The sequence below is a fragment of the Arachis hypogaea genome, chromosome 8 (assembly GCF_003086295.3).
Source record: "Arachis hypogaea cultivar Tifrunner chromosome 8, arahy.Tifrunner.gnm2.J5K5, whole genome shotgun sequence".
Lineage (NCBI taxonomy): Eukaryota > Viridiplantae > Streptophyta > Magnoliopsida > Fabales > Fabaceae > Arachis > Arachis hypogaea.
Genome location: NC_092043.1, coordinates 39,731,164 through 39,745,621, shown reverse-complemented (window position 1 = coordinate 39,745,621; position 14,458 = coordinate 39,731,164). Strand labels below are relative to the sequence as shown.

Genomic DNA, 14,458 nt, shown 5'->3' with positions numbered 1-14,458 from the left:
GTTATTATTAATGTTTTTAATGGTGTGAAATTATATTAAATAGCGTGAGATTATTCACTTTTTTTTTATGATTAAGTGTTGGCCAAATTTTAATAAAAATACTGACCCTAAACTTTCTCATTTGATGTATATCTCATATAAATGCAACTATGTCCATGCTCCATGTTGAACATGCCTTTGCCCTTTGGTGCTACTTCACTCAATCTTTTGTTACATACAACTCCAATGTCCAATTGCAGTGCTATGAATAGTTTTATTTTTTATTTAATTTTTACCTAGCTAGGTCTAGGTTAGTCATGTCTATCTTACCTAAATCAACAATACAATAAAATAAAGAATATTTATTTATTTTGGTCTGATCTTTAAAAAATTTTGAACTAAACACTTTAATCTTCAACTAAAATTAATTATTTGATTGATCCTTAACGATTAATTCTGTCAGTCACTTAAATCATTAGTTTTGTCAACTCTAGTAGAAGATAAAATGATTCTTGACAACTTTAATAGGGACAAAATGATCACTGATAACTCTAATATGAGACAAAATGATTCTTGACTCTTTTTTTCGAAAACGACACTATTCTTCCCCAATTTTTATCATATCTCGCATAACCTTAACATTCATACTCTCCTTCTTCACCTTCACAGTCTTCTTTTCCATCTTTTCCTTCCTCCTCTTCAGCTCTAAGACCAAGCCATAGTGTAAATACCACGCGTGTCGCACCTATTTCAACATGTCATGAACCACACACTTCCTAAATCTCTGTGGCTGGTATACCTACCTCCTCTACACTTCACCCACTAGCTCTAAGACCAAGCCATAGTGTAAATACCACGCGTGTCGCACCTATTTCAACATGTCATGAACCACATGCTTCCTAAATCTCTGTGGCTGGTACAACTACCTCTTCTGCACTTCACCCACTAGAAGCATCCACATCCGCGTCCTCGATAATAGTATCACCTCCAACCCCGACAACGTCCACCACATCCTCAGGACCAAGTTCCACAACTACCCCAAAGGCACGCCTTTTTCCACTCTCCCGCAAGTATAGATTGTTGGACATTAGGATATCATGAGAAGATTCTCTTTCGACATCATATACAAATTCTCATTTGGAATGGACCCCGAGTGTTTCATTCCTTCTTTTCCAGAGTCCAAGCTGGCAAACAGTTTCGACCTCGCATCCAAGCTATTAGTACAACGAGCAATGTCGTCGTTGTCGCACATATGAAAACTGAAGCAATTACTGAATATTGGTTCAGAGAATAAGTTTAAGGAAGCGATCAGAGTGGTGGACAATGTGATCATGGAAATGATAGGACAGAGGAGGAGGGAGATGAAAGTGACGACAACGGGTCTTAACAAATCATACTTGCTGTCTAGATTCATGAGATCCATTGAAGACGACAAGTACTTGAGAGACATAGTCATTAGTTTTTTGAGTATGAATTGGTTGAGAACAAGTTGATGATTTGTCTTCTTGTGAACATTGAAGTTATAGAGTGTGCATTATGTAGCTTGAAGTTACACTGTTAGATTGTTAGTGTTATACGAGATATGATGAAAATTGGGGAAAAATAGTGTCGTTTTCGAATAGAGGAGGTCAGGGACCATTTGGTCTATAGTTAGAGTTTTTAGGAACTATTTTATTCTCTGTTAGAATAGACAGAGCAAAAAACTTAAGTGACTAATGGAATTAATTATTAAGAATTAATCAAATAATTAATTTTAATTAAAAACTAAAATGTCTGATTCAAAATTCTTTAAGGACTAAAATGGATAAATATTCTAAAATAAACGAATAAGGAATGGAATTATAAGAAGGTGAAAAAGGGTTATGTATGGTACCTGGACCAAAAAGGGATATGGAACTATAAATTACACAATCATTTATTAAATTGTGTAAATATAATTTTTTTATAATTTTGTATATTAATTTTATATTTTGTCGAGGAAAAAAGTAATATAAGAATAAATATTTTTTTCTCTGATTATTTGTTCGAAAGATGAAGTGCTCTTTTACAATTTAAAAATTTTTAATCAATCTCTAATTATATAAATAATTGTTCTAAGCAAATTCTGTAAATCGCCTAATTCGTTAAGGATTAATCTCTACGTATAAGTGTTTTACTGTTTTGTATTTACAAGTTTTATAAGTCTGAACGAAATCAACTCATTAAATGTGCTACTTATGTTACGTGCCTTTTTAACAAAATTTTAAATCAATTCAAATCAATTAACGCACAAATATATAACTTTCATTTTTCAAAAAATTTCGTTTATTTTTTCGAATTTTTTGCCAAATTTGTTGGATCTTCTTTGTGCGTTCTCTCTTTGTTTCGTTTTTTTCGATTTTCATAGTTTTCGAAATCAAGCTTTGAAATCGTTTTGAAGATAATGAAACCTCAGAAATACACCCAAACGATTACATAAATACATCCAAACGATTACAGAAATACACCCAAACGGTTACAGAAAGGATTACAGAAATACACCCAAACGGTTACATAAATACACCCAAAGAATTACAGAAATATACCCAAAGGATTTAAGAAATACACCCAAAACAGGGGGAGACAGTATATTTCTTCTTAAAATCTTTTAATGTTTTGCTGGTTAAGGATGAGGCACATGACAGAGACAATCTAGAAGAAAAACCTAGAAGAATAGTAAAATAGTATCTTGAATAATGTTTCTTCTTTTTTTTTTTTCTGGAGATTTTTTATGAAAATTTGTATATTTTCTTCTTGATTTCTTCTACTCTTCGCGAGGAGTTGGAACGTTTCTGTAGAATCGTAGTAGTTTGTTTCGAATGTCCCTTAAATCTTGATGGTTTGCGTTTTGATTGAGAAAGAAAAGGAAGAGTGAACGTGTTGTGGAATGGGCGCGTGTTTTTTTCTTGATAGTTTGCGTTTTGATTGAGGAAGAAGACGAAGAGTGAACATGTTGTTAAATGAGCGCGTATTTTTTTTTTGGACTTGGAGCAACTTGTATAACTTATAAACCAAAAAGACTTGTATGTGTAGCAGGCCTCATTTGTTAATGTATCATGGACCACTCAGACCAATAACAAAAGTTAATTAAACCAGTTATTTAAATAATTTGAAAATAATTAAAAAATTTTAAATTATAAAAATATACTTTATTATTCAGATAAATGGTCAAAAATTAAGAATTACATTTTAGTTACGAGTAAATTACTTTTATTTTGCTACTTGACTGCGACATATTCACAATCTAAAATTGGGTACATTTTCTTACCTATATAAGTAGCCAAATACATGTGAATGACATGCATTTTTTTTTTTTTACAATATTCTTATTTATACGGGACTAACCTCACAGATAATCTACTTTTTTTTAAAAAAAAAATAATTATTCTATTAATTTCTATAGTTTTATTAAATTTTTAGTTAAATTTTTATATTTTTTCTTTTTAATTAAATCTATATACTATATCAGATTTTGTAACTAAATTTTTATTATGATAAAAATATAAAAATTAACAGAATATTCAATCAAGTGTTTGGTATATTCATTTCGCTTAACGAAATATTTTGTTAATTCCAGCATTTTTATCATGATAAAAACTTAATTACAAAATCTAATATAATATAAAGATTCAATCAAAAAAATATAAAGATTTAATTAAAAATTTATTAAAATTATAAAAACGAATAGAATCATTAAAAAAAAAACTCATAGATAATCTACAATATCTTTATCAATATTGAGCCCGTTAATATCCCTATAACCCTATTTCATGGCATTTTTTTCTTTTCTTTTTCTTCTTTTCAGTCTTTTCTTCCTCTTTTTCTCTCTTTTTTCTTCCTTTCCACAATGCTATGAAAACTAAAGGTGAAAATGAAATTAGACAATGCCTCTTTGTAGTTGTGGCCGCAATATATACGAGAATTTTGGTCTGTTTTGCGACTAATGTTGCAAAAACGACAGGATTAGAGAGATGATTATTATTCAAAGTTATTTTTTGTAACTTAATACGTGTATATTATGTCTAAAGTTATTTTTTTAACTTAATAATATATATTATGTCTAAAATTATTCAATTATTTCAACGGTAATTAAAGAATACAAAATTAAAAACTTAATCTAACGTAGGGTGACTTTGGACTATTGCGAAAATTGATTTAGTCTCTACCTTGGTTGTTATATATATACATTTGAATTTATTCTACTTTCATTTTGTGAACTTGCTAGCAAAATAAATTCAAGTTCATACGCTCATTTCACAGGTTAGTCAACAAAATCCGTTCAACTTAATTTTGCAAATTAGTCCAGCCGCAAATACAAATATATAAAGAAGTAAATATTTCTATTTTAACGAGGAAAAAAATAATAAATAAATAATAGAAAACCTTCAAGTAGTGAAAGTAGTCAATCCTAATAATAAAAATGAAAAGATTATGTCATTTGAATTATAATTTGTTGACAACAAAATATATTTAATTGTCACAGTAAAATTAAAGAATTCAATGCCTATTTTTCCATTTCATACTTCATAGACTATGCCGGTTTGACCCACTCAGTTTTGGTAGGAACCAGTAAGTCAGTAACTATCATAAAAAAAATTTAAATAAATAAAAATAAATGGTAGTATATATATGCCTTTACTTTCTTTTTTTTTTCTAGAATTTTATCTGTATTAATTAGGATCATGCAAGTGAGTTACAAATTTAGAATCGTTCAAATCCAAGTCAAAAAAGACATTGTTAGTGCAATAAACTTCCCATAGTAATTCATTCATATCTGTGTGTTAGTAACAATAACCATATCCACATATAAGTGGATAGACACAAAATTGCTTACCACAACAAAAATAATGACATAAAAAGTATAAATTAAAATAATTCATCCTCAATCAATTTAGGTTAATCGAGTAATAAGCTCATTCGTCATCCGTTTAAATAATTAGTATGAATTCTGTTTTGTATATGCAATAATCCATTATCCTTAAATAGAATTTAAATTTATGACAAATTAATTCTTAACCTATCAGATTAAAAAATATTATAGACAACAAAAGAAAAAAATTCATACTATTATTATTATGATTATTACTCATTATTAGTATATATTAGTTGTTCAAACAATTAGACCGAACTAGACAACTAGTCAATGACTTGTAATACTGAATTATTACCTAAAGAAAGAATTATATTTTACGTAACACAAAAATACAAGTTATTATATATATTGAATTGGTCTAAGGACATTTAAGGGGTTACGGTAAAAACAATGGCTTATCACTATATATAGGTGGCGTTTTCCTCTTAATTGTAATTACAAATTTAATCATCATCATCATAACCTAATCATTTCCCTAATCAACTACTAAGCTAGCTTCGACAATAAGACCACGACAGCTTACTTCAAACCAAACGTCTTAATGGTTTTTGAACATGGCATCCACTATTATTGACCATGGACCTTTATGATTGTGATTTACTAAATGACTAGTCAAGAATTAAATGTTCTTTTTGAAAAATAATAGTAGTATCTGTCAATTTTCTTTTAAAAAAGAAATTAATTCAATATATTTGTCATTCTTTTATTTTCACGTTTTCTCATACATTTAGTACTTAGTGTAATGTTTTTTAAGTTTTCTTCATTTTCATTTTCTACTCAATTCCAAGCATAATAAATTATATATAATATTTACATTCTAAATTACTCTATTTCGGCAAACAATCTTATAATTATTTTTTTTTCCGAATTATTTCATGCATATATAAATAATCATATGGACAAGAATAATAACAAAAAAGAGCTTGGTTAAGGAAGGACATATGCTAAACTTATTAGTTAAGAAAATTTTTATAGAAAAATGCAAAATTTAATTTTTAATGTATTTGCTCGATATTTATTAGAATAATAATTTTACAAATTTTTATTAATAATAATTTTAATATGTATGTTAAAAAAGACATGTTAGTTAACCCAAAGAAAAATTATAGTGAGAAATTATGTCTCCAAGCTCCACCATTATATGAAACATAATTAAGAAGGAAAACATATCTAGTGGATGAGATTAGCTTAAGAGATTATGTCAAACGGGTAACGGCAGGAGTAATTGCATTCCAAAGTAATTATTAATGATCCCAATGATATTCATTACTATTGGATAGTAGTATAAGCCATTGGTATTAATTACGATTGGATTGTAATAATAACTATGTTGTTGGAGTAGGTCACTAGTAATATGAGGTCAAGGAGGAATAAGAATTGTTGGGGACCACATTTAATTTTGGGACTGACTTTGGTGGGTATTTTAATATTTTTGATTTGCTATTTGCCAATTTGCAAATTCAAAGAAGGTTTTGTTGAATGTTGATGAGAGAATAATAAAGAATGCTTGCATAATTAGCTGTCATTCCCTCTTATTTTAGGTTCTCTCTCTTGGATTGTTTTCTCTTTGAAGTCATAATTCTATGTATCGTCGTGACATGATTAACATCTAAGATAATACTATTAATATTCAAACGCTCATTCATTTCTATAAGACAAAACACCATCTATTTCTTTATCTTTTTTCTTTCCTGTTGAATATGTCTAAACGCATTTTGGTAGAATATAATACAATAATGAATTTAGTATAATTTTTTAGTTAAATATTTGGTATTTGAAAAAAATCTGAGTCAAGATAAAGTAGTTGAAAGAAAACCCTTAGTACCTATATATTTTTTTATTTCTTTTTATTTCATTTAACTCGGATTGTTTATTTTTATTAGACCCAGACTTAATAACATGGTCCCATTAATAACCTAGTATGGGTTAACATTTGACAAGGTATGAAAGGTTGATATGGATAATTATATAAATTTCAAAAGTAAAGAAATATCATTCATGTATAATATAAGCATGACAACTAATTTTTTTTTCTTGCAAAGTATCATTTGAAATTTTTACTTATAAATTAAGCTAACTAACAATATGACTCAGTCAACCAAAAAAGTACTAGATCAAATTTCATAATATGAATTAAATCTAATAAACATAGGGCAGAGTTGCATCATGAACATTATAATTATAAGCCTATATTTGCCGGTTAACAAGTCTATCTCCTAATCTCCACACACACATTTAGAGCATATTTTTTAATTTTATTTTAGTTTATTTTTTCCCGTAATAAAAGTTTCAAGGTGGAGAAACTCATTCCCTAAACTGTTTATTTGTTGCACGAGATAACACTAAATTAGGAAGGGTATTCATAGATGCATGGTATCATGTTATTGTCCAGTTGGTTAGCAAGAAAATGAGACATTTAATTCACAAGGGTCAACAAATTCCTTAAAAGTGAACCATAAAACACCTAGGACTTGTTTCTGTTCACATTCATGGTCCCAAAATAGTTACCCTTCCAAACATGCAGGGCAATCTGCAATCAATTGACAGAGCATTTTACAGCAGATGTTAAGTGATACCAACCCATAAGTTTTGGAACTAACACCTGATCAAGTTACAGCCAATAACATGAGTTCTGTTATTTGCATATACATGTGAAATAGATGGTTATCATGGGAGTTTGATTTTTATTGTTGATATAAAAGTATGTCGTAATTCTAGTAAAATGATTAGTGTCACACCTACCTAAATGAAATCAATACTTATTTGAGCTGTAGTGTTATTTTTTTTTGTTCCAAAATATTTATCAATTTAAAAGTTTGCTAAACAATATTTATCAAGGTAAATTAAATTATGAATGTACCAAAATTTTTAAAAGTGATTTTGTGAAACAAGAGAGTATATAAATATTGACAAATAAAACATGCTACTTGAGAAGAAATTTAATTCATTTTAGGATAAATGTTAAATTGTGAACCATCAAGCTACAAATCAGTGAAACCATTATGAAGAAAATTCATGTTACAGAAGCATATATTACAATGAGGAAGGCCCCATATCAAAGTTTTACCTTGCAGTGATTGAAATTCACTAAATGTGAATGAATTAAATAAAAATTCTGTGGGAGAGCTGGATGTGACTCTTATTATCAAAGTTCCCGAGTTAGAGTCTTGAACTCATTCAAGCAAGATTGGAGTATCTTCTGCCGCTTCTGAAGGGATTCTCTTTCAGTTTGTAGCACTTGTATTGCACCAGGAGCAACAAACATGTCCATGAACTTCTCATCATTCAGGGCAAACAAATCCAATCCAAGAGCCACAACAAGCCGATCGCGGCTGCAACAAAAGTAGGCAAGAAACAACAGTGTTGCAAAATAAAGTTATGATCTCAGTTAGGGTGATTAAAATTTTTAAAAGTACAGTATCAACATAATCAAATGCAGGGTCATGGTCTCATACTCTCATTAACGACCTAGTTTTTTCTTAGTTCTTAAAATAGGACTGAAATAAAAGGAACAAGGAAAAAGCAAGGCATTACATTATTTCTTTAAAGGGAATGTGATACAATGTGACATTGCTAACTAACTTTCTATAAGTAAATCTAACATTGCAAAAGGAAATGTCAATTTTTATGCAATCGACTAGAAGCAATGTTTACAATTACAAGCATAACATTATTTACATATGCATAGAAAAGCTTACCAAGGTGTTAGGAATCCAGAATTTAGTGTCGATGTCACGCCTCGCTCAACAAGAACTTCGCGAATTCGCGCAAAATGCTGCGCTGCTGAGAAACAGATTTCTGAATAAGCAGAACCAGATTTTTCCTGATTTCCAAATAGAAGACCACCATTTTGCATCCTGATGATCTGGTCAGAATTCTTGCTATTCCCTGTCATTCTAGACGCTCTTTTTCTTGGTCCATTGTCGTTGCAAATGCCATGCTCCTTTTTTGCCAATCCATGAATAGGATTACCTGGCTGATCAGGAGATGGGGTTTCAGGGACAGTAATGTTGCTTTCATGTAAAGCTTCTCTGGCTTCTGAATTTTTGCCTGGGGTGGTTTCTTGAGCATGATGCTTTTCTGGAGGTATATTTTCCTGGTCCCTCATTACTACATCATGGGATGCAGAACCCATGTCGCTCAGCTCAAGAAAAAAGGAAGATGTTGCAACCTGGTTTAATTTTTTGAAAGGAGGAGCATTTGGTGCATAACATGTTTGAAAGTCATTGACATAGCAGACCTGTGAGTATGGACTGGTAACTGAATCAAGGTGGTGTCTAATTAGTTGTTTGCATTGTTTTGAAAGATCCTTTATGAAGCGGCTGAATGCACACCTTAATGCAGCATGAAAACCAACATAGCCGTCCATGTTAGCTGTTTTACTCGCATCTGCAATGAAAATAACCACCATTCAGCTTCTCTAATTAGATGCATTAAACATATAGTAAAAGATAAAACAATTTCACACAATGATCATTTGCAATTCTGTCATAGGATTTATTTTATAACATTCTAATGGTAAATACACAACCAAATGAAACAGTGACAAATTTTCAGCAAGGAGAATCACTTACACTCTGAGTCATTACTGCGGTTTCTTTCTAGAGCCAAATCAAATAAGTTTCCTAAAACAAAAGCAAGTCTGTCACAAGCAGTATCAAGAAGAGGAGCAAGCCATGATCTAGCAGCAGAACGAGCAATTTCTGCTGCAGCTTCTGTTATTCCTCTTGCGCCGCCTCGGCCAGCATGGGCAAGTAATATATTCGCAACCTGTTGAAAGCATATCAAAAGAATCTCAAATTGAGGAAGAAAAAAAGGAAAGATGATATGTTTCCAAATCAGTTATGTAAATTCTAAAAGGTATATGAAGTACCTTCTCCCTTGACACTGGAGGGCATTCAATGGAATAGGCAGCACATCGAAATTCATGTATGACTCTTTCAAAAGCAGCTCCCCCATAAAGGCGCAAAGTAGAATTTGGGGGATTCATATCTGTGATGACACCAGGCCAAGCTCCAATGCCACTTTGAGATTGCTCTTCAGTTGTAGTTTTCCCCCATTGCTCAGGGCAAGGATCTGCTGCACCATCAATAAGTGCACCCTTGACAAATCGGAAACAAGATAGTTACTAATTTGAGAACCTAGGCTCATAACCATTGTTAAAAAGATGTCTAAAAATCACAGAACAGCATAAAGTGCATGTTGTCTAGCATAAAATATTCATAACAAGTGAAAGTTATAGTGTCTATAAATAATTTTTTTGCTAAGTATACAACACCTAGTTAAGTTTTCAAATTTTCTCACTCATAAATTCCATAATGATGATAACTCACCACATGGTTGCTTATAGAAGCTGTATACAACATCGCGAATTTCCTGAGATGAGCAACATCTGAGGTGGCCTGTATTTTTGAATTCATTCTAGCAAGGTCTGCAGTCACCTCGGTGCAGCGTTGCTCGAGCAACGCGAGAGTTGCCGGCGCTGCTTCTTTGTATTTCTTCTGAAGTTCAGACTCCAAATAGTCTCTCAAACGGGTAAAACCAATATGAGAGTTAAACTTTTCTTCATCAAAACCACCCTTGACTACATCACGCAGATGATGAAGAACCTCAGAGTCCACCTGAGAAATCTGCCTTCGGAACTCATCATTTGAAATGTTACCCCTATCTTTAGGCAGGGCCACAAAGAAAGGGCGAGTGCCATCTCCAAGGTAACCACTTGCACTCAAATACCGATCCACTTCCCACCGGTCACTAAATTCCTGTGTCCATTACAAAAGCAAATAGCAGCATTTAGATACTTGTACAATTCAACTATCTAAACCCTAAACCCTAACACAATGTCTTAAATGCACAATAGAAGTTACCTTGAGACGATTATCGAATTTGGAGACAACAATTACAGTCCTTCTAAATGTTGGATCAATCTCACGAATAGCATCCAACCACAAGGAGGAGCACCACTCGACGCTACTCTGCTGGAGGAACAAGAGCATACGGTGGGGCGGACTAGCCAACGACTTCACCATCGAAAGTATTTCTTCCGGCGTGTTCTCCGGTTCCCCCTTCTTTGCCTGCCAAAAACAATTAAGACCATCTAAATACAAAGAATTTCCAGCAAAAAAATAGACTAGTTAACATTCTATGCCACCTTAAGAACAAAGCCGGGGGTATCGATAACGGTTAGGTTCGGGCAATGAGCATATTCGGCTCTCATCACAATAGGCTTAGGAGAAACAGCTGTCTTAGTTTTCTTCAGAAGTGCGTCGGTTCTTGACTTGATGATGTCAGCAATGGCAGATGCCAAAACCAAAGGACTACCGTATTCATCGGAATCCTCCTCCTGGAAGCGGCAGCGAGGGTCGAGGGCGGTGGGATCGTGAACCATCTGGAGGATGAGGGGCCTTCGGGTTCCCATCTCCACCTCGCGGACATTGAACCGGAAACCCAGCAATGCTTCTAGGAGGGAGCTCTTCCCGTCTGATTGGCCTCCTATGGCCACGATCTCAGGGATCGGAAGCTTCTCCCCGAACGCCACTGCCGCCGCCTGAAGCCGGTTGTAGGCCTCAAAGCGACGCGACTTCGCGGCCAACGAGGATGCGTCAGAGTGGTGCTGGTGGTGCTTTCGAGACATTGAGGATGGGGTTTTGGTTGGGGTGGTGAGTGAAGAGGAGTTCGTGGTGGTGTTGGTGGCCATTGAAGGAAGAAGGATGTGGTGAATTGGTGGGTGAAGGAACAAGAAGAGGGGGGGGGGGGGGGGGAGAGCGTAAGTGAAACTTTTGAATTTGAATTTGCCGATGGAGCCGTTAGTTTTTGTTCTGAGGCACTTTTAATTTTTTAGAATCTTAGGCCCTTTTGTCCAAAACTAAACCTTAAGGCCCCCTATAATTATTTAAGCCCAATTTTGGTAAGTCCTTAATTATTTTTTTTTTTAACTTATAAAAAGATATAGTATTAATATTTGATATCACTTTTAAAATTAAATTATAATTTTTTAAAAAATTATTTAAATATTTATGAAAAAATTTAAAATAATGACCTCTCTTGTAATAAAAATTTTTTTGTCATTTTTTTTAAAATAAATATTTTTAAAATTAAAAAGTTAGATATATAATTTAGTACTCGAAATTAGAGAAAAAATTTATATATAAAATTTTAGTACTCTATAATTAAGAAGAAAGAGAAGATCCTTGGACTAAAATCTTTTTATTTTGTGATTTTAATTTGAGTTATTTTATTTTTCGATTGATATTAAATTATTATAAAATTATGATAAAAATAAAAATAAAAAAATAAAAAAATAAAAATATTATTTTAAAATTAATTTTAAAAGACAAATATTTTTTAATATTAAATTTATTTAATTTGAATTAAAAGTTAATTTAATCATAAAAAATAAAATAATTTTATAATTAATTTTAAAAAGATAAAAATTATCTTTTTAAGATTTTAAAAATAAAAAATTTATATTTAATTTATAAAATTACGTCACCAGAAGACTATTTAAACATTTTAAAATATCCATTTAAAAATTAATTAAAAAGATTTCAAATACCTTTTAGTATAAGTGTTTTTTAAATGTATTAAAAGAAAAAGACCAAACTACCATTTAGTTTGCGTAAGCATATTATAAGAAAAAAAAAACTCTCATCAATTAGTTACTTAAAAATATTTATGAATTTAACTTTAAATTTTAAAATTTAAATTTATATGTATACTATTTAACATAAAATAAATATTTCGTATAAGAGAATGATTTTAATTATTTCTTTATTTTAAAAATTAATTATCTTAAGCATTTTGTATTTTAATTATTTATATTTAATTCATCTCATTATATCAAAATTTATTTTTATTATACTATACATACTAAAGCATACTTGTGTTATTTTTTCTATATTCTATATCTTCTTATTTAAATATCGATACATAAAAATAAACATTAATATATATATATATAAAATAAAAAATTTACGATTATACTATGTGTACATTAAAATTAACAATTAAAGTCATCCATTAGTATAAAATATTTATTGAAATACAAATTCATATTAAAAATAAATTAAAGTACACACATATTTATATACAAATACATTGATAGCTGATTTTTAGTAGTTAATTTTATTATACAAATAATATTTTTTAAAATTTAATTTATTTAAATATTATAAATAAAATATTATTTATAAAAATAATAAATATTCTTAAAATTACTATTAAAATTTAAAAGAAAAGGTAAATATGATTTAAATAATTTATATGCATAATTTACTTAAATAGACTTAATTCTCTGATATTAATTTAAGAGGATAACATGCAAAATTGAGACAAATATTTTTAAAAAAAAATCTAAGAATCACTACTAACTTTGTTGTAAAAAAAAAAAAAAAAACTTTAAATTTCACAAAAAAAAATTTTTTTTCTTTGAGTGTGAAATCGAACTGACCTAATTATTTTATTTATTAAAAGATAAAAATATAAAATTTATATAATTTTTGTCTAATCTTAATTTTACTTCAATCATTGTTTATCTATTTTTTTATTTGTATTTTTTTTGTTGCAAATATTTTTTTCTTTTTTTTTATAAAATATAATTTTAATTCAGTATCCGAACATGCAAATTCTGTTTAAATTCAATCATAAAAAAGATACTTATTTGATCCACTTTAAACCGATCAAATTTAATCAGTCAAGTTCTCAATTTTTTTCAAATTTGACTAACTCAACTCGATTATATCTCATTAAAACGGATATTAGTTTGAAAACAAATATTATAATAGATAATTCTATTAGTGTTAAATACTAAAAATATTAAAATATTCTTGTAGTTAATTTTAAAATAACAAAAATACCTCTATTAAGATTACTGAAAGTGTCATGATCAACCAAACAACAAATTATATAATAATTAGTAGTAAAGCTTAGCGTCCAAAAATAATTTTACTGGATTAAACCCTAAATCTAATAACTCCTTTTAAGTTCATGTCTAGCTTGGTCTCGAATTACATGCCGATTAAAAAAAATCAAAATTGTAGCAAAATCAAATACGAGGTATTAGAGCTTTATCAATTTTTTCGCTTTAATAAAAAAGATTGTATTATTTACAAAAATAGAAAATATTTCTAAAATTGTTAGTGTATTTTAAGGGAAAAAAATTAAATATGGTTTAAGTAATTTATATGGATGATTTATTTAAATATTTTTTACTTTAATATTTTTCAAAAATAGTATTATACAAGAATGAGACAAAAACATTTTTAAAAAATAATAATGAAAATAGCCATTAATTTAATTTTTATTGCAAAAAAATAAAAAATTTAAATTTCACAAAAGACTTTTTTTTTTTTTAGAGTTTGAATTCCTAACTTTGAATATGACTAAGAATGATTGAAAACTTAATTTAATCTAAATGAGTCAAAAATTAAAATAATATTTATTTTTTCAAATGAAGCAAAAGAAATATTTGTAAAACAATAACAACAATAACAAAAATAATAATAAATATATTTATAAATTTTTTAAAATTATTTTTAATATTTAATTTATTCAATTTTACACGAGTAATTAAAATAAATTTTAATTTAT

General features: G+C 29.6%; 1 protein-coding gene across 1 annotated transcript; it reads right to left on the bottom strand.

Annotated features, from left to right (window-relative positions):
• Positions 1-7,797: 7,797 nt before the first annotated feature.
• LOC112707418 (dynamin-related protein 5A) lies at positions 7,798-11,663 on the bottom strand. The gene is made up of 7 exons (XM_025759157.3): positions 11,022-11,663; positions 10,738-10,944; positions 10,204-10,632; positions 9,744-9,971; positions 9,445-9,640; positions 8,569-9,259; positions 7,798-8,202 (listed from the first exon to the last, which is right to left on the bottom strand). Exons 1-7 carry the CDS (start codon positions 11,565-11,567, stop codon positions 8,016-8,018), a joined length of 2,484 nt encoding a protein of 827 aa, XP_025614942.1. The 5' UTR covers positions 11,568-11,663; the 3' UTR covers positions 7,798-8,015.
• Between the last annotated feature and the right edge of the window lie 2,795 nt (positions 11,664-14,458).

What these genes read in the sequence shown, in the direction of transcription:
- LOC112707418 (XM_025759157.3), bottom strand. Translation starts at nt 11,567, where the DNA reads ATGGCCACCAACACCACCACGAACTCCTCTTCACTCACCACCCCAACC. An exon ending in CCCCCGGCTTTGTTCTTAAG is followed by an intron (nt 10,945 to 11,021) that starts GTGGCATAGAAT and finishes TGTTTTTGGCAG; the next exon opens with GCAAAGAAGGGGGAACCGGA. An exon ending in CCGCAGTAATGACTCAGAGT is followed by an intron (nt 9,260 to 9,444) that starts GTAAGTGATTCT and finishes TTTTCATTGCAG; the next exon opens with ATGCGAGTAAAACAGCTAAC.